Source organism: Oryctolagus cuniculus, chromosome 7 (assembly GCF_051225735.1).
Source record: "Oryctolagus cuniculus isolate XC-2025 breed Fujian yellow rabbit chromosome 7, ASM5122573v1, whole genome shotgun sequence".
In the NCBI taxonomy this organism is placed as follows: Eukaryota; Metazoa; Chordata; class Mammalia; order Lagomorpha; family Leporidae; genus Oryctolagus; species Oryctolagus cuniculus.
In genome coordinates, this window is record NC_142873.1 from 126,531,539 (window position 1) to 126,552,491 (window position 20,953).

The 20,953-nt window shown below is 52.0% G+C and overlaps 1 protein-coding gene across 1 annotated transcript; it reads left to right on the plus strand.

Annotated features, from left to right (window-relative positions):
- The first annotated feature begins 265 nt into the window (after positions 1–265).
- Positions 266–18,225, plus strand: CYP4A7 (cytochrome P450 4A7). Its single transcript, NM_001171070.1, is given in 12 exon segments — positions 266–468; positions 8,755–8,896; positions 9,644–9,688; positions 10,161–10,288; positions 13,250–13,377; positions 13,738–13,892; positions 14,298–14,404; positions 14,497–14,687; positions 14,791–14,924; positions 16,424–16,488; positions 16,607–16,683; positions 17,229–18,225. Coding segments are annotated over 12 exon segments (1,536 nt in total). The 5' UTR covers positions 266–273; the 3' UTR covers positions 17,398–18,225.
- Positions 18,226–20,953: the final 2,728 nt, after the last annotated feature.

A 20,953-nucleotide genomic window follows, 5' to 3' on the forward strand; every position in this document is an offset into this window, starting at 1 on the left:
CACAGCAGGTGCTCACTAGACATTTGTGGGTAACAGAGAGGGGAAATTGGTGGCTGGATGGCCATTTCTACTGTCAGCTGGGCTTTTCTCACAGTCTCTTCCCAGGTGGATTCTTTAGGGTTAATAAACTGGGGATTATGTGGTTCAAGCTCTAGCCTCACCCTGCACCCTCCCCTCATGTGGGTGGAGCCATGTTCCTTGGACTCCTGCAGGGGTATACAGGTGCAGTCAGTGACAGGGAGGGACAGTCACAGATCCAGAAGCTGCTGCACCATGAGCGTGTCTGTGCTGAGCCCCACCCGGCTCCCGGGCAGCCTCTCCGGGTTCCTCCAAACGGCGGCCCTGCTGGGCCTGCTCCTGCTGCTGCTCAAGGCAGCTCAGCTCTACCTGCGCCGCCAGTGGCTGCTCAGAGCCCTCCAGCAGTTCCCGTGCCCGCCCTCCCACTGGCTCATGGGGCACAGCCGAGAGGTAGGAAGGAGTGGGACAGGGACCGGGAGGGGCGGGGAGGGACAAGGAGGGCAGGGGTGGCCGGGGCTCTCGGAGTCTGCTGAACGAGGGTCCACAGGGCACAGTTGTTGTGTGATGAGCATGTGGGCTGTGAGGAGCACAGAGCTCACCTCTCGGGTCTGGGTTCATTCCAGCGACAGGGAGCTCACTCCCTCCCAGGAAGCCCATCCTGCTGTGACGCAGCCATCACGCACGCCTTCCTCACTCGGTCCTGGCAGCCCTGCATGTGGAGGGCACGACTGCTCCTGCCTGAGTCTCCCTCCTCCAGGCTGAGCACCTCCTGCAGCCCGGGCTGTTCTTAAAACAGGCTTCTAGAAGCTTCTTTACCCCAGTCACTCCTCTCTCCCCGGGGAAGCCCGGCATCCATGTGAGGGAGTCTGTGTGCAGGAGGCAGGCTTGGTTTGCTCAAGACTGAAGACTTTCCAAAGAGGGGATTTAGGGCTGAAACCCTCACAGTCCCGGGTGTACCTGAGGGCAACAGCCTGGGCAGTATCCCTCGGGTAGGGGCACCCATGTTTCAGTTGCACATTAAACAGAGTCCCATTCCCTCCCCACTGCTCTCCCATGTACCTTGAACTTTGACTTCCTTGGAGCCAAGTGCATAATCCTCTCCCTGAACTCTGGTGCCCAGTGCAGAGTGTGGTACAAGGGGCATTTGGCACAGGTGTGTGGAGTGCCTGGAACGAGGAAAAGCAGCACCTGAGGCCTGGGCAGGGACAGTGTCACCTTACCACTCTTGTAGTGGGGATAGGCACAAACCGGGCTCACCCCTTTCTCAGAGAAGGACAAATGTCACCTTACCGCTCCTGTACTGGGGATAGGCACAAACCGGGCTCACCCCTTTCTCAGAGGAGGACAAATAATTACCAGCAGTGGAAATGAAGGTGGGAACTCTGAAAACTGACCTCAGAGCCAAAGTCAAAGCCAAGTTCATTCAAGCAAATTGTACTGTGGACTCCATAGTATTTGTTAACTTTGAGAAAATGTGACTTCTGTGCGACGCAGTTGTCATCAGCTGAATGATGCCCCTTTCTGAGCTAGGAAGTGGTGTTAAGAACCACCAAGGACTTCTCCAGTTACGTTCCTGTTACACTGTGGCCATCAGGTGATGTCTGGACTCATCGGCAGTAGATGAGTTCTATCTCTGTGAAGAGCATAACTCATGGCGCTGAATCACCCCGCCCTTTCTGTACATTGACAGCAGCTGAAGGCAAGCATTTTTAGCACTGACGATGTGAAGATTTTCATTTCTTTTTTATAAAGATTTATTTATTTATTTGAAAGTCAGAGAGAGAGAGAGAGAGAGAGAGAGAGAGGGATCTTCCATCTGCTGGCTCATTCCCCAAATGACAGCAATAGCCAAGACCGAGCCAGGCTGAAGCCAGGAGCCAGGAGCTTCCTCTGGGTCTCCCACATGGGTACCAGGGGCCCAAACACTGGGACCATCTTCTGCTGTTTTTCCAAGCTGTTAGTTGAACTGGGACACAAACCAATGCCCATATGGGATGTTGGTGTGACAGGTGACAGCTTAACACACTATGCCGCAATTCTGGCCCCAGACTTAATTTTTTTAACATCTATGATATTGGATATATCAGGAACAGAAGGCCACACACGGCCAGGATGAACCAATGGCAGAGCCAGGAGGCAGGATTTGCAGGCAGCTGACCGGCTTGGGCACCAAGCAGTCAGAAATGAGACAGCTGTGGTGCTAGAACAGGACCCCCAGACTGGGAGGGGCAGTGTGGGTAGATCCTGGAGGAGGAGGCATGGGACTGGGGGTGTTACTGACCCCTCTGGGCCACTGCTACATCAGAACAAAGATGGAACAGCATTTATGATGGACGTGTCCAGGTAGCAATGCAACCTCTGTAGGCAAAGGAAGCAGGACACTTGTCAGTCCAGGCCAGGCCTATCTGTTCCACCCCCACGTCACTAGGATGTGAGTTTCATGATAGCAGGAGCTTTGTTTACTCCCTGAAAATTCCTGGCTCCTCAGAAGGCAATCGATACGGAGTGAGTGCTCAGTGAGTAGTTATCAACTGAATGAGTGAGCCCCTTCATCCTCTGCTCGTTCTTGGATTCACTCATTGAGCTTGAAAGAAACATGTTCAGATCACCAAGGAGCTCCGACTTCTCCCCAAAGGGTGGGCCCTGAAAGCCCAGCCACCACGCACCGGGCCAGGTGCACGCCTGGCGAGGGGCAGCGGTGCCGCTCAGACACGCCCTGCGAGAGCACAGCAAGGTGTCGACGCAGTGGCGTTGGAACTTCCCTGTCCCCGCGTGGACCGTAGGGGCAGGGATTGCTTCTGCGCAATCATGGCTGCTTCTAGAAATGTGCCTGCTACCCAACACAGCCCCAGTGGGTATTTGCTGAGTGAGTGAGTGCGGTGATGGACAGAAGAGACTCAGAGTCTAGTTCTGCCCCTTCTGCATCCTACCTGTCCCCTGCCCTTGGCCTCCCAGGGATACCTCTAGGCCACCAGCTTTTTTTTTTTTTAAATCCTGTTTTCTTTTTCTTATATTAGGTCGAAGCTATGTGTCCCAGGAACAGTCATGTTTATGGAAACAGTCAGTCACTGTTTGGCATTGTACTCAATCATTCCTTCATGCACATTTTTTATCCCTTTAAAAATAAGGTGTGAAAGTGAGCTCTTAGCATGTCCCGCGGCCGGAGCCTGTGGCTGGGAGAGGGAGCGAGCTGGTGGAGCTGAGGCGGCTCTGGCGAGTGGAGCCCCGTGCAGTGAGGCCTGCGAGTGCCCAAGCACGGAGCACGCAGGCCTGGCCCAGCACTGGCTCTGGGTCCCGTCTTCCCTTGCCTCCCCTTCTTCAGTGCCATGCGGTGATTTTGTTCTTGTGAAAATGTCCTCCGTAACCCAGTGGCAGCAGGAAAACGGCCATCATCCGGTGTTACGTCGCATCTCAGGGTGGATCTCTGGAAGCTGCCATCGGGTTGGGTTCCAATCTGCAGAGCCGGGCAGGCTTTTATGGGCTCCCGGAGGCCCCAGATGACGCCTCTGAAGGGAAGGTGTGCAGAGCACCTGAGTACAGAGCATTCCCCTGGGGGTGGGGGTCAGAACATGAGGGCCACACTCTCACACACACACACACACACACCACACACACACACACCACTCACACACATTCCCCTGGGGGTGGGGGTCAGAACATGAGGGCCACACTCACACACACAAACACACACACACACACACACACCACACACACACACACCACTCACACACATTCCCCTGGGGGTGGGGGTCAGAACATGAGGGCCACACTCACACACACAAACACACACACACACACACACCACACACACACACACACCACACACACACACACACCACACACACACCACACACACACACACACACACACCACACACACTCACACTACATACACACTCACCACACACACATTCCCCCGGGGGTGGGGGTCAGAACATGAGGGCCACACTCACACACACACACACACACACCACACACACACACACCACACACTCACACCACACACACACACACACACCACACACTCACACTACATACACACTCACACCACACACACATTCCCCCGGGGGTGGGGGTCAGAACATGAGGGCCACACTCACACACACACACACACACACCACACACACACACACCACACACTCACACCACACACACACACACACACCACACACTCACACTACATACACACTCACACCACACACACATTCCCCCGGGGGTGGGGGTCAGAACATGAGGGCCACACTCACACACACACACACACCACACACTCACACCACACACACACACACACCACACACTCACACTACATACACACTCACACCACACACACATTCCCCCAGGGGTGGGGGTCAGAACATGAGGGCCACACTCACACACACACACACACACACACCACACACACACCACACACCACACACACATTCGCCCAGGGGTGGGGGTCAGAACATGAGGGCCACACTCACACACACAAACACACACATACCACACACACACACACCACACACACATTCCCCCGGGGGTGGGGGTCAGAACATGAGGGCCACACTCACACACACAAACACACACACACCACACTCACACACACACACACACCACACACACACACCCCATACACACACACCACACACTCACACCACACACACACCACACACACACACTTACACCACACACACCACACACACACCACACAAACCACACACACACACACCACACACACACGCTTATACCACACACACTCACACCACGCACACACACTCACACACACCACACACACACTCACACCACACACACTCACACTCACACACACCACACACACACACCACACACACCATACCACACACACACACCACACAAACCACACACACACACACCACACACTCACACACACCACACACTCACACACACCACACACACATTTACACCACACACACTCACACCACACACACTCACACTCACACACACCACACACTCACACACACACACCACACACTCACACCACACACCCCACAAACACCCCCCCCACACTCACACACACCACACACACACACACCACACACAAATGCTTTTTGCTCCTTCAGGATTCATAGCTCCAAGTAAGTTTGGTGCCTATTTTCAGGAGGACTTTGGCTGCCACTGAGGACAGTCACCAGAGCTTTAAGGGGCTTTGGCTGTACCGGACCTCACTGAAAATACTTCTTGCTGGGGTGGGGGGTGGGGGCTTGGGTGTGGTTGAGTTTAGTGTATGCATGTGTGCGCATTTGTCATGTGGGTTTACAAATTTTTTTTTAAAAAGTGGTGTCTACAAAATATAACTTTGCTTTCAAATGCTATTGTAGAAGCCTTTATTTTGTGTCAGTAGCCTATAAATAGCAGTTCTGCTTACCCTTTTTTTAAGGATTTATTTTATTTATTTGACAGAGTTACAGAGGCAGGTCGATAGAGAGAGAGAGAGCTCTTCCATCCACCAGTTCACTCCCCAAATGGCTGCAGCAGACAGAACTGAGCCCATCTGAAGCCAGGAGCTAGGAGCCTCCTCTGGATAGCCCATGCAGGTGCAGGGGCCCAAGGACTTGGGCTATCCTCAGCTGCTTTCCCAGGCACACTCAGAGGGAGCTGGATCGGAAGTGGAGCAGCCAGGACTCAAATCAGTGCCCACCTGGGGTGCCTATGGTGCATTCCATGCCAGGGCTTTATCCCGCTGTGCCACAGTGCCAGCCCCATCCCGAAAGACTTTTAAAAGAAGGGCTGTTCTACAAGCACTTCATTTGGCATTACTACTCCACTTTAGTTTTTTTTAGTGCATAATTTTATTTACAGATCTTTGAGAATTTCTCTTGAATGAATGTCTTTAATTTCTGTTTTTGAAAATAAAAATTATTTTAGAATTCAATTGTTTCATATAGCTGTTTCCAACCACTATACTTCACCTGATTACATTTTATTGTTATTCTTTTCCTGTAGTCCTTTTTTAAAAAAAATTTTTTTGACAGGCAGAGTGAGAGAGACAGAGAGACAGAGAGAAAGGTCTTCCTTTGCCATTGGTTCATCCTCCAATGGCCACCGTGGCCGGCGCGCTGCGGCCGGTGCACCGCGTTGATCCGAAGGCAGGAGCCGGGTGCTTATCCTGGCCTCCCATGGGGTGCAGGGCCCAAGTACTTGGGCCATTCTCCACTGGACTCCCTGGCCACAGCAGAGAGCTGGCCTGGAAGAGGGGCAACCGGGACAGAATCTGGCGCCCCAACCGGGACTAGAACCCAGTGTGCCGGCGCCGCAGGCGGAGGATTAGCCTAGTGAGCCATGGCGCCGGCCCTAAAATTTTTATTAAAAAGAATAGATTTTATGTATTTCATAGGTATAGTCCTAAGAAGATAACCATACTCCCCTCCCTCAATCACTCTCCTTCTTTTCTTTCTTTAACTTTTGCAAAGACATAATTTCAATCCCCTCTATAATCACAGACTTAACTCACCGCTAACTGTAATATTCAGCAAGTAAATGGCACGACGACCACAGTTCCGCAGGGGCATGACAAGGGCCAAACACGGCGGTCATATCACGAGATGTCCCTGTCATTTGCTTTAGTTCTTAAACAGCAGGTGTCATCCTCTTGGCGCTAAGCGGGAGAACTCACAGTGACAGCGGTGCCTCTCTGTGACCAATGTGTGACTCCTTCCATGACCTTTGCTTTTCAGGGTGTGGTATGCTTGTGTTTTGAGGTTTTTCCTGTTCTTTTCAGAAATGTGGCTGCCTTGCTTGGACCTCCTTGAACCATAGTTATAGGTCAGTCCCAGTATTCTAGATTCCTGTTAAACTGTTAAGGGAGTGAAAACTGCATTTGTCTAGCAGATGAATTACTTTCACTGTTTACTGTCACCTGGAAGCCATTTGATTGTCAATATTTGCTTATTTTTAAGTAAATATTTTGGTCAGTCTTTCTGGTGCCTGTGGAGTGGGATTTTGCAGCCCTCAATACTAAAGCAAAAGGATGCGAGTTAGTTCCCCCAAGTGTGCCCCAGTGGTGTTGCACCTTTTCAAGAAGCAACATGGTGTTCATTGTAGCACACAAGCTGGGATTACTGCTGGCTGCATTGGGACTTCCTGTCTCACACTGTGCAACTGCACACCGGCACTGGAAGGGTGCAACTGGGACTACAGTGGGCTCCTGGCTCTCTGGACATTTGACGTGAGCAGTGGGAAAAGTCCCGAGGGCTGTGTAGCGTGACTGAACCGCACAGGGAAGTGCCAGCGACATGTGTCTGGTAGGCACCTGCCATCTTTCCACCTCTGCTGTGTGCAGACGGCTTCGGGAAAGGTGATGCTTGGCACAGAACTGGATTTCTTCTTGGAGAAACTGTGACATGGTTTGAGGAAACTGAGTGGGGAGAAGGGCATGTGAGGCACACAGTACTTCTGCTGAGTGCTGTATTGGAACCAGCTCAGTGAGAAGCGTGGGAGTGGAGGTTCCCTTGGGTTTCACATCTTCCGATTAACGTTTCTTTGTTTCGTATGTTCCAAGTTGCAGTGCACTGACTCTTTTGCTTTTTGAAATTTTGTAAGTGCTTTTACATATAACTTTAATGATTTACAAAATATTAGTGAAGTTTTTAAAGAAAGTTTTACTAATTGAAGTTTGAGAGGGCTCAAAACCTCGTAGAGCTCCATTGGCATGGGTGATATTGGAAAATGAAGTTGGACTTTTGTATTAATATATGAAGGCTGAAATTTCCCAGTGTTGTCAGAGGAATTGTGGTTGTTGGCTATTGTGAGCTTTAAATGAAGTCATAGCAAAATTTTTAAAAAATTAAAAATAAAAATAAGGCACCATGACTACGAGCCATGTTCCATGCTGGGCATTGAGATTACAGGTGTTAAAGGTGAGTTTGCCAACTTGTTGACATTCAGCTGAAATATGAGACACATAAGAAGCCATGGAACCCAGGTGAGGACAGCTAGGGTCAGCGGGGTTGTGTTTAATACGGATCACGTGCCACATTGTTAACAGTGGTGGCCTTACTCTTCAGTACAACAGGGTAAACTAGTAATCTCTCTCTGAACATAGGTGTGGCTTGGGCGTTGCATAATGGGTTCTGGCAAAAAGCTTTGGGCAAAGCCGGCGCCGTGGCTCAATAGGCTAATCCTCCACCTTGCGGCGCCGGCACACCGGGTTCTAGTCCCGGTTGGGGCGCCGGATTCTGTCCCGGTTGCCCCTCTTCCAGGCCAGCTCTCTGCTATGGCCAGGGAGTGCAGTGGAGGATGGCCCAGGTGCTTGGGCCCTGCACCCCATGGGAGACCAGGAAAAGCACCTGGCTCCTGGCTCCTGCCAGGATCAGCGCGGTGCGCCGGCTGCAGCGGCGGCCATTGGAGGGTGAACCAGCGGCAAAGGAAGACCTTTCTCTCTGTCTCTCTCTCTCACTGTCCACTCTGCCTGTCAAAAAAAAAAAAAAAAAAAAAAAAAAAAAAAAAAAAAAGCTTTGGGCAGCACGGGGTCAGTCCCTGCACATTTGAGCACTTACTACCTGTACATTTCTAAAGGCAACTCTGATTGAGGGGCCACAGATAGCCCAAGAGGGAGATCGAATCTGACCTTAGGTCAAGGCCTGGAGGGAGAGCAAGAGAGTGGATCAAGTCAATCAGATCTCTGACCTCGGTGCGGGGATTCAGGACTGCCTGCCCATGGCCTCCCACACCAGGAAATTAAATAACAGAGGCACTGCCGCTGTGTCTCCTTGGGCTACAGTTTCCAATAGACTCGGAGCTGCAGCAGGTGCTGAAGCGAGTGGAGAAATTTCCAAGCGCCTGTCCTCGCTGGCTGTGGGGGAGTGAGCTGTTTCTCATTGTCTACGACCCTGACTACATGAAGACGATTCTGGGGCGATCAGGTGAGTGAGAACACTTGCTTTCTGAAGTAGCTTTTTCCCTCTTGAGACGTGCCCTGGGTCTGGAACATTGCAGTGGAAGGTGGCAGTTCAGACATGAAACCTACGTGTGCACCCTCTACCAGCCACCCACTCAGGTCATAGCCCAGCCTGGAGCCAACAACACTCACTGAGTACTGAAAGTGCAAAACAGCTAGGCGGACCTGGACACCCACCCTCCCTCCCTCCTTCCTCCCTCCCTTCTTTCCTCTCATTCTTTTTCTCTCTCTTTCATTTTCCTTTAACCTCTTCATTTATCTGACTTTCATTTCTTCTGTCCTTTATTTTTTAACCTAAATCCTCTGTTACGTAAATTTCCCCAAATATCAGAGACACCCTTCCTAGCCACATTAAGTTGGGTTTGGAACCTCTGCTTGTCACTGTCCTGGGCCATGACCCGACAGCCACTGGGAACCGCAGTCGCTGTCTTATTCTTTGGCGAGGTTACACAGCCAGTGTTTCTTGCTAGCTCACCAGCCAGGCCCTGTGAGTGTTCAGAGGCAGGTAAGCCGAGTCTGCCTTCTGGGGTCCAGCTGGCTTTCAAGACAGCATAGGAGGGAATGGAGGCGGTGGGAGGGAGGAGTCTTGTGAGCACACGCAGCTGAAGTGGTCAGGGACTGAGGGCAGCCTATGGAGTGGACGCCAGCTCTCCCAGGGGCTGCCTTGCATGGACATTGCTGGTTCCCTGTGACCTCCCTTCTTATCTTCCAGACCCAAAGGCTCGTGTTTCCTACAGCTTCCTGGCTCCCTGGATTGGTACGTGTGTCTAACCAGAACTGTACCCCCTGTCCAGGTAGATTTGCCAAGAGCGACCTCTTTGTCAAGGAAGAGCAATTGGCAGCCTCCCCTCCCATCGCTCCATCTGTAAACCAAGCCTCATTTCCGCTCTTCTAGCCAGGCCCTCGCCTCTTGCTGATGTTGGGGTGAGCCCTGCTGCTTCTCGGCTTCCCGCATGTCGCTCCTCACTGCCTCCCACCGTGCTCAGCCCCACACTGATGCAGCACCTGCTCTCTAATAGCTTTTCAACCTGTGCCTCACACCTGTCAAAATCCCATCAGGCACACCGGCTCCCTTGGGAGATTCCCCTTTCCGAAACCCAGCCTGCCTTCCCGACTGTGACCCAGCGTCTACCTCCCTCTGGGTTTCCTGCCCCCAGCACCTCTCCTGTCCCCTGGCATCCCTCTAACCCTGACACCCCTGCACAAATACATACCCGTCTCTGGCCCAGGGTATGGCTTGCTGCTTTTGGAAGGGCAGACGTGGTTCCAGCACCGGCGCATGCTCACTCCAGCCTTCCACTACGACATCCTGAAGCCCTACGTGGGGCTCATGGTGGATTCCGTTCAAGTGATGCTGGTGAGTCTGTGTCTCTCTGTCACCTCTACGCACCCACTCACACACACACTCAGAAATCCCTCAGACCATCTCAGCCACAGCCACACAGACTAACACTCTCAAACCCAGAAATATGCATCCCAGCCTTTGGAGTGCACGTGCCCAGTGTGAAGGCTCAGGCCCCCTGGAACAGCAAGGACCCACTGTTCTCAGAGATACATCCACGCACTGTCACCCCCAGAGGTGACTCACACAGGTCCCCTGCATGTACTCCCTGCTCTGTGGAAATGCACACCCAGATGCTCCCCACTGGCACACGTGCACGCATACTAAGACACAGTGAGACTGCCTGGCAGGCACACAGGCTTGCACTCTCACATAGGCTGGCTCGCGTGTCCAAACACATGGCTTTCCAGGATTGAGACAAAGCTCCCGTCTCTTACTGCTGTGCAGTAGGCTGCCCTTGCACGTGGTCTCCCTCTGCAGTTTGTTACCCGAGACAGCCAATGTCTGAAACATGTATTATCAGGTGCTCTTTCCCATCGCCTTATCTCAGCACATGGCTGTTGTATCTCTTTACATCACTGGAAGAAGGAGAAGGGTTAGCACAGCATAATATGATAGTTAGAGAGAGGACGCGGCCCATTCACATGCCTCTCATTATAGTAAATTATCATTCACTGACTTGGTACAGCACACTGTTATAATGCTCCGTTTTATTATTGTTAGCTGCATTGGCACATTTGTAAATTAACCTTCTCTTTAGTATGTACACATCGGATAAAATGTGGTATTCCTGAGGTTCAGTATCACCCAAGCCCGCACTGAAGGTGGAGGGCTGTATTGCCTGCAGAAAGGAAGGGACAGCTGTAGATAAACCTTCTCCCTTTTTGTAAAACAACAGACTTATCTATTTCAAAGGCAGAGTGACAGAGGGAGAGAGAGAAAGAGAGAGAGAGAGAGAGAAAAGAAAGAAAGAGAGAGAGAGAAAGAGTATGTGTTTCTTCCATTTATTGCTTCACTCCCTAAATGGCTGCAATGGCCAGGGCTGGCCCAGGCCAAAGCCAGAAGTCCAGAAGTCTATCTGGTTCTCCTACGTGGGTGGCAAGGTCCCAAATACTTGGGGCATCATCTATTGTTTTCCCAGGAACATTAGCAGGGAGCTAGATTGGAAGCAGAGCAGCCAGAGCTCAAACTGGCATTTCAACATGGGGTGCCGGCATTCCAAGCAGCCGCTTAACCCCCCTTGCCACAACATCAGTCCTCAAACCCTCTCTTTTTGACATCACTGCCGCTAGAGCTTACCCCGAGGCAGAATCCCAGACCAGTGCTGTGACCACAGGACAGCTGGGAGAGCTCGCCCAACAGGACTCTCATGACCCTGACACTGCCACAGAGGATGCTTTCACCACGAGGGCAGCCTCAGCTGGACAGGGCAGAGGCCCTCAAAAGTGAGGGAGGGCGGGCCTTTAGCCTAGAAGTGAAGACACCAGAGTGCCCGCGTCCTGTATCAGAGCTTGGGTCCAAGCCCCAGTTCTGCTCCCAGTTTGTTTCCTGCAGATGCACACCCTGGGAGGCAGCAGGGTACAGCCCAAGTAGTTATCTTCCTGCCACCCACATGGGAGACCTGGATGGAGTTCTTGACTCCCAGCTTTGGCCTGGCCCAATTGTGGCCACTGCATGCATTTAGAGAGTGAATCAGAAGAAGGGAGATGTCTGTCTCTTCTGTCTCTCTCTGCCTTTGAAATAAATAACCAGTCGTCTTTAAAAAAAAAAAAAGTGGGGGAAGAGTGAGTCGAGAGTGCCCAAGCATCAGGATGGCTCCACTCCCGTCATCACCCACCGAGGAGGGCTATGAGGGATGCAGGTTGGTCAGTTCCTCCTTCCAAGTCTCTGCACGGTGGACCGGAGGTATAGTCAATCCCACCAGACATCGGAACAACCTGCCCCTGGCTGGCCTTCACAGTGGCAGCTTCAGTGACGGGGGATGTTCCAGGATGGCACTCAACCAGGCTCTGGCCTGGGGTGGGGGCTTCTGTGTGGATTTGAGTCACACACAGGGGGTAATGGATACTGGGCCTACGTTTGCAGAGTCCTCCCTGCAATACCATCCTCTCCCACCAGGACTTTTTTTTTTGTCATATGTGTATGTATTTGAAAAAAATATTTATATGTCTATATATTTATTTAAATATTTATTTTTGAAAGAGTTACAGACAAAGAGAAAGAGACAGAGAGAGATCAATTTTCCATCTGCTGGTTCACTCCATAGATGTCTGTAGTGGACAGGGCTGAACCAGGCCAAAGGCAGGAGCCAGGAGCTTCATCTGGCTCTCTCACATAGGTGCAGAGGCCCAAGGACTTGGACCATCTTCTACTGCCTTTCCAGGCCATAGCAGAGAGCTGGATCGGAAGAGGAGCAGCCAGGACTAGAACCGGCACCCATATGGGATGCCTGTGTCATAGGCAGTGGCTTTACCCGTTACACCACAACCCAGCCCCATGGATTTTAATTTCTTATCCAATTGTGTCCGGCAAACCTCTGGCTAATGGAGAGGGACTGCAATCCAGGTTCTTGTCTCTTAGAAGTCACAGCCTGTCTCCGAAGGGCTGCTGCCACCTTGATACTACTGCTCCTTGACTGGGATCGATCCTCAGAGCAATGAGTCCCATTCTTCTTTGTTCTCCAAAAATTTGCTATTTTGTCATCAAAGTATGCTTCTCATAACTTCTTCATAAAATTGAAAGCAAATCAAGATTGTTACAAGGAAACAGGTTTAATTTTATAATAAAAATCCTATAAAAAGTCGGCATCACATTACAAACTTGAGCTGTGGAGGCTGAATTTACGACAATAACCTACTCCATGAAGTGAGGATTTTCCACCAGGATATTTAGAGACAAAGAGGAGAGCCTCACCTTGTCAGCATGGGACTCCTGGGGGAATTAAGAAGGCGAAATGCCCACTTCTCTCCCTACAAGGACAAACTGGAGAAGCTCGCCCGCAAGGACGCGCCTCTGGAGATATACGAACACGTCTCCCTGATGACCCTGGAAACCATCATGAAGTGCGCCTTCAGCCACCAGGGCAGCGTCCAGCTGGAAAGCAGGTCCGTGACAGCCCTGCAGCCCTGGGCTCCCGTGGTCTGGCCAACTGCTGGAGCCACGCGGGTCAGCTTCAGTGCTCACCTGCACAAAAGGCACGGTTCTGATTCTAGTCTCGGGCCAAGTGTTAGCTGCAGTGCCGGCCTAACCTTGCCTCAGCCACAGATCCCTGAACCCTGGCATGGGTGGAAGCCTGTGTCCTTGTGCCACCATACAGAAGCCTGCGGGTCCCCAGGGCTGTTAGATGGAAGCGATGTGTGCCTCCGTGTTCCTGTCCCACTGTGTGTGCCATCTCTGCCCAGAGTCCCGCTCTGCTTCCAGACCACAGCTGTCCCTCCACTCTGATCCACCGTCTTCTCCATTAGGACCTCCAAATCCTACATCCAGGCTGTCAGGGAGCTCAGCGACTTGGCATTGCAGCGGGTGAGGAACGTCTTTCACCAGAGTGACTTCCTCTACAGGCTGAGCCCTGAAGGCCGCTTGTCCCACCGTGCCTGCCAGCTCGCCCACGAGCACACAGGTTCTGCCTCCTCCTCCTCCTGTGTCCCCTCCTTAACCAGCGCAGCCCAAAGGAGCCAATCCCAACTCCTCAGGCAGAGCCGGGCCCATGCTCCACCTGCAGGAGCTGGGACACACACATGCTGGGTACCTCCCTGGTGCAGGGGTCGCGAGCTGAGATGCTGGGGTGCCAGGTGCTGGCAGGGGTTCCCATCACACGGGCAATGACTGAATGAGGCCCCAGCCCAGCAGCAATCAGCTGAGGCTCCTGGGCTGTGCAATTGCAGGGAGGCCTGCCCTGCATCCCAGGATGCTGGCTCCCACCCCGACCCACACACCCACTCCCACGCTCACCCTGACCTCCAGGGCACCCGGGTTGGGGCAGGTGGGGCTCTCAGCTGCTCCGGTACCCACTGCTCTGGCACAGACCGAGTGATCCAGCAGAGGAAGGCTCAGCTGCAGCAGGAGGGGGAGCTGGAGAAGGTCAGGAGGAAGAGGCGCTTGGACTTCCTGGACGTCCTCCTCTTTGCCAAGGTCAGTGTGTGCAGGGCAGGCCCGAGCTTGGCCTGGAAGCACAGAGCCAGGGACAGAGCCCGTGCCCTCTCTCCCGCTGTGGCCTCCCCCAGATGGAGAACGGGAGCAGCCTGTCCGACCAGGACCTCCGCGCCGAGGTGGACACGTTCATGTTCGAGGGCCACGACACCACGGCCAGCGGCATCTCCTGGATCTTCTATGCCCTGGCCACGCACCCTGAGCATCAGCACCGGTGCCGCGAGGAGATCCAGGGCCTCCTGGGGGACGGAGCCTCCATCACCTGGTGAGTGAGAGCCCAGGGGGCGGTGGGGGAGGGCCCTGCCTGTCTGGGAGAGGAAGCCCTGGGGGTCCAGCCCTTCCCCTCCTCTGCCTGGGCTTTGTTTCAGGGAGCACCTGGACAAGATGCCCTACACCACCATGTGCATCAAGGAGGCGCTGAGACTCTACCCACCAGTGCCAGGTGTCGGCAGACAGCTCAGCTCACCTGTCACCTTCCCTGATGGACGCTCCCTCCCCAAGGGTACGAACTGCCCACCCTCACCTAAGCGCTCCCAAGGACACATGGAGGATCCGACGTCCCTGGAAGCTCCTGTAGCTCCAAGCCTTCCTGGTCTCCCTGTGCTCATCAAGAAAGGAGTTCTTCCTTTGGGGTTGGAATGAATGGTCTAAAATGCCTAACACATGGCTGACCACAGCGGAAGTCCAGTTAATATTAGTTCCTCTCTCTACATATAAAGAAGGTTTTCCAAATTATGACCTGTCTACTTCTCTACCTGTCTACACCTTTTACTGTCCGCAAAGCTCCAGGCTCCAATTCCTGACTCAAAGACTACAGAATTCAGACATGATTTCTGTCTTCACTGTCATACTTTTCAAAATGATTTGTTTATGGGAAATACAGAGTGATATAGAGAGAGAGATGGAGAGACAGATATAAAAGACAGAAAAAGTGAGAGGGGGAGAGCGAGAGAAAGAGAGCGCTTCCATCTGCTGGTTACTCCTCAAATGCCTACAACACTGAGGACAGGTTAGGCTGAAGTGTCAGGAGCAAGGAACTCCGTATGGATGGGTAGCAGGGGCCCAAGCACTTGAGCTAAGTTCTACTGCTTCCCCAGGCACATTAGCAGGTTGCTAGGTTGGAAGTGGAGCAGCCAGGACAGGAGCCGGCACTCCAGTATGGGATGAAGGCATCCCAAGTGGCAACTTCACCCCCTGCATCACAACATCACTCACGTTCCATTGTCACTTTGGAAAACAATGTTCACATTTTACGTAATGAATGGAAAACTGTATGGAAATCTGTGCAGAGCAATATGCATTGTGTGGGCTCACACAATGATGACTCAGTCTTTGGAGTCGCTTCCACAAGGATGCTCAAGCCCAGAACTTGTGACTGTGTGCAGGCCTGGAGAGAGACTCTCATGGGGCAGAAGCATTTGTGCCTCTTTTCTTCTAGATTCAAGGCGAAGGAGGGAGATTGGGAAATCTGATCTCTGGGTCAGATGGGATCCAGTCTCTGAGGAGCCCTCAGGTTGATGGCAGAGAGAAGTTGGGGGCCAGATTGCAGACCCCTGCAGCCACTCTCTTCCTCACCCAGCACTGAGCGTGATCCCAGCCCTACTGGTCCTAGCTGTGCAAGTAGAGACAGGTCACCGAGCCCCCCGGAGCTCCAGGTGCCTCTTCTGCACACTGAGAATGGGAGGGTGCCTACCCTGGAGGGCTGCTGGGGGACCCGAGGGAGTCAGTGCAGGCAGACGCCCTGCAGCTCCTGGGAACTCCGCATGACCATGAGCAAGCACTTGGATTACAGTAAGCACTGAGCATCAGATTCTTTCTTGCTTCTCATCCCTGGCTTCATGGTTCTGACCTCACCTGTGCTCAGGTGCTTTGCCAAGCCCACCCCTGGACTTGTGCAATAGGATCATCCTGTTCAAAGTGAACACCTGTGGCTTGCACAGGTGTACTGTGGGCCTTACCCCATGGCTAAGATCAGTCTCTCTCTTTGTCTCTGCCCCACAGGCATCATAATCACACTCTCCATCTATGGCCTGCATCACAACCCGAAGGTGTGGCCAAACCCAGAGGTAGGAGGGCGCTGGGAGGAGGGAGGGCATGGACTGATCCTTCAGACCAACTCCTCCCCCTGCTGCCACTGTGTTCCCTGGGCCCTCAGGGATCGCCCTTGACCTCTGCTCCCTGCAGGTGTTTGACCCTTCCCGCTTCGCACCGGGTTCTGCTCGCCACAGCCACGCTTTCCTGCCCTTCTCAGGAGGATCGAGGTGAGCGTCCCGTGTGCGCTGATGGAGTCGGGGGGTGATGGGGAGTCTCAGGGCTCATCCCCAGCGTCTGTGACCCCCCTGTGTTCCCACGTGGGATCTTCAGACCTGCCCTCCTGTGTTGGTGTTGCTGGGAGGGAGGCCTTGTGTGGGTGTCTCTGCGAGCCATGTAAGGGGGGTTTCAGAGCAGGGTAGTCACTGTGGGAGTGAGGTGACCCAACAACGGTCAACTCTTTAAGTGATTCCCATATTAGACTCTGTCTCATACAGCACTGGCCCTGTCCTAGCACTGACTTCCTGCCCAACAAGAGCAGAAGTAGAGACAGGGATAGCCCCGGAAGAGTGGTAGCTTTGTGAAGGTCAGGAGACTGTGACCAAGGCTTGGGGACAGTGGGGGACTGGAAGGAAAGGGGCCAGGGCTGGGCCACCTGGAGGAGGGTCCTGAATGGCCAGCTCTGGGACTGGGGCTCAAGGGTCAGTGCCTGTCCCAGGAGGGGCAGGAGGGGACCTGAGGCCACTTCCCATTTCATTGTCTCTCCCTGGCCCAGGAACTGCATCGGGAAACAATTTGCGATGAACGAGCTGAAGGTGGCCGTGGCCCTGACTCTGCTGCGCTTCGAGCTGCTGCCGGATCCCACCAGAGTCCCCATCCCCATAACAAGACTTGTGCTGAAGTCTAAGAATGGGATTCACCTACGTCTCAGGAAGCTCCACTAACCCTGCTGGGAACAAGAATGGTCTGCCAGGCGTCCTCTCTTCCTGTCACCTGCCCGTGTCCCGCACTCTGTCTGTATCTTGCTTTCTCTCTACCTACCTGCCCTTCTTCCACCTGCCTGCCATTCGGCCTTTTGTCCTCCAGTCTGCCTGTCCTCTTACTTTCCTCCAGGATGCTGACCTGCTTGTCTGTCTCCTACCTGTCCTCAGAACCCTTGATTCCTGCCAGCCCTCCAGCCTGCCTGTTTCTGACTGTGCCTGCCTGAGCCTCCTATTGTTGATACAGCAAGCTAACTCAGTCTGAGTGGCCTAAAACAACACCAATTTGTAGTCTCGCAGTTTTGATGCCTGAAATGTGTTTCCCTGGTCAAAATTGAAAGTATTTCATGAGCCCCAAGGGACAATCAACTCCCATCCCTGTCCATATTTCAGCTTCCAGAGCTCTGTGCTAGCCTTCTGTGATTGGATAAGACCCAGTTAGATTGTCAATGATTAGCTCCTGGACATGAACTTGGCTCATTGCAGATGTTAAGCACAGATGCAAAATCTCCTCAAGGTGATATCTGGGCTAACATTTAACTAGACAGCACAGTCCACCCCGTCTGTCTGGCATCCATACACACCCCCTCAAACCTACTTAATCTGGAAGTGAGGACTACGCCAAAGTCATCCTGTTGTGAATTATCCTGCATACAGCTGAGAGCATATTTTACCCTCCAACCCCAAAAAGAAAAAAAAGACACATTGCTAAGTCATTGATTATGGTCTCTCTTCTCCTTAACATTCTGTAACTTAAATACTTAAATGATGCAATTAAAGTTGAATTTTATCAATATATCTTTTTTTAGATGTAAATTAGATAGGAAAGGGGATGAAAATGTGGTATACACACAAAAATGTTCGTGACAAAATACAGAAGAAATAAGCACCACAATTGCAGTCCTTGTTCTGCCACTGTTCATGTGGTCAAAGCTGGTATTTAGGGGTCAGCGCTGTGGTGTAGCAGGTTAAGCCACCGTCTGCAGCACTGCCATCTCATATGGGTGCCAATGCAAGTCCCAGCTGCTCCACTTCTGATCCAGCTCCCTGCTAATGTGCCTGGGAAAGCAGCAGATAATGGCCCAGGTGCTTGGGTCCCTGCACCCTCACGGGAGACCCAGAAGACGCTCCTGGCTCCTTCCTTTGGCCTGGACCAGCCATGGCTGCTGCAGCCACTTGGAGGGTGAACCAGTGGGGAGACGGTCTCTGACTCAGTCTCCCCCTCTCTCTCTGTACTTTTTCAAATAAGTAAACAAATAAATGTTTCTTTTTTAAAAATCTAGTATTCACAACTATTTTATTCTACTACCCATCCCATGTCCCCATACCCTTGGCAAACACCTCAGCCAATTGTAGCTTTCAGCTGGTGATGGTGGGGGTGCTCCAAACCTTTATTTTTGCAAAATCTGGCCCATTGGTAGTCTTTGTGGAGTTGGGTTGTATGTTTCAGTTTATGTTAACCACAGGACGTGGTAGCACTGACAATGCCCTATGATATCTTCTGTATTCCAAACATACTTTCCCTTATTTTAATTTTGCATTGACAACCAGGATCAGGTACCCCAGCCAGCATGGTAGCTGTCTTCAGTGAGGAACACAATGTGACAAACAGCAGTCATGACTGCAAGGTCAGTAGAAGAACTGCTGTGTCTCTGGGTGGAAGCATCACCCTGTCTGGAACTAAGACCTTTGTCCTTCAGGAAACAGGATTGTAGTGCACAAAGCCTAAACTGTACTATTGGTTCGCCAAGGAGATTGCTGAGTGGGGCCACTCCCGTTTCCATCCCTTGATTCCTGGACCCATGAATCCTGGCTAAGGGGGAAACAGCACCATGCATTGGGTATTAATGTATAGAGCATCCCAGCCCTCCAGGGTGCGGTCACCTGGCTGGTTCTGTATGCCCAGGCCATGCTGAGGCGACTCCTCTGGTTCTCGAATGCATAACTGGAAGATGTACAGCCAGCAACTGGCATTCAGGAGACTGATGTTCCCACCTTTTGTGGCCTTCCCACTTGTCCCCATGCCAATTTTGAAGATTCCGTTGCTTCCTAATCAATGCCCTCATTTTAAAGGAAGATATCCTGCAAGACCGGGGATTCAATTTCACTGGAAAGATGGAACTCTGAATTTTCTTCCAGAAATCTCAGCCCTGAGTTAGAGCACACAGTGATTTTCCTCAGGATAGGTGGAAACTTCGAGATGTCATTTGGACGGGGAACAGTGATAGAGACAGGAGACGGGCAGCTGCTTAGCACAGGCTCTGGAGAGGAAAGCGTGGTGCCACCACTGGAACCACTAGACAAGGTCACCTCAGCCAAAGGCCCCCACCACGGCACGGCACACCTGCTTGAGTTCTCTGTCCAGTTCTCTATGCAAAACAAGTAACACCAGCGCTGACCTCTGGGTGGCTCACAAGGAGCACTTCGGTTTTACCTTATTAGTGTATCTATGCAAAAAAGGTGGTTCTGGCAGCTGCTCCCTGATTGGCTCACAGGCTTCGTCTTATTAGAATAAACAGCCACCAATCAGGGAATGTTTCCTATTTAAAAACATAGCAAACCCCCCAGGCACGACCTTTTCTTTGGCCACCACTTTGAGGAACCCTTCTGGCACCAGGAGGAGCTTTCTCTTTCTGTGTTTTGTTGGCTCTGTATTTCTGTATTCGTTTTCTGTGTTTCGTTGGCTCTGTATTTGTTGCTATGTTTTGTTATCAAGTCCACTGAATCAACTTCATTTGCATTTCTCACACTTCCTGGTCGTTTGCCTGAACCTTCATAGATGGGAGACAAAGAACTTGGCAGAAAGGCGGAGCTCCAACAGGAAAGAACTGTAGCATTTCTAAAAATTCGGCAGAAAAAGTCTGCAGCATTTCGTGGGGTCTCATCTGCGACTGTCAGAGGGTGAGTGAAATGGACCACTTTTGTCTTTTCCTTTGGGGACATTCCATGCCACCATAGTCCACTATCAGTGAAAAACCCCAGGGCTCCGTCAGCCAGTTACGAGTGCCTCCCATGGCTGCTGGGCAGAGACAGGCTTACGATTGCACACTCAGTCAACCCCCTGCACCTCTTGGTGCTGGGACTATTGGTCTTGACCTGTCTCAGTCGGCTTTTGCAGAAGAGCTGTCTGAGGCTGGAGACCGGGCTAAGGTCTCAGAGCAATGGAGGGCTTCTCCTCAGCATCACCCCAGGCTCCTTCACCGGAGCCAGACTCCGACCACCTGTTAGGGTGTTCCACTGAGATCCACATTCTATTTATGCTTATGTTGGCCTTCCCTAGATAATGGCGTCCGGTTGGAGGTTTTGTCCTGATACACAGACTGCTTCCTACTTAAGCATTTTCCATTCTCATTTCATTAGATTGGATGAGATTAGCAAAAATACCTGATTCTCTACCTCTTTGTTCCATGACAGGTTTGCATGTTGATGTCCTTTTCTAATTCTTTTTTTTAAACTTTTATTTAATGTATATAAATTTCCAAAGTACAGCTTATGGATTACAATGGCTTCCCCCTCCACA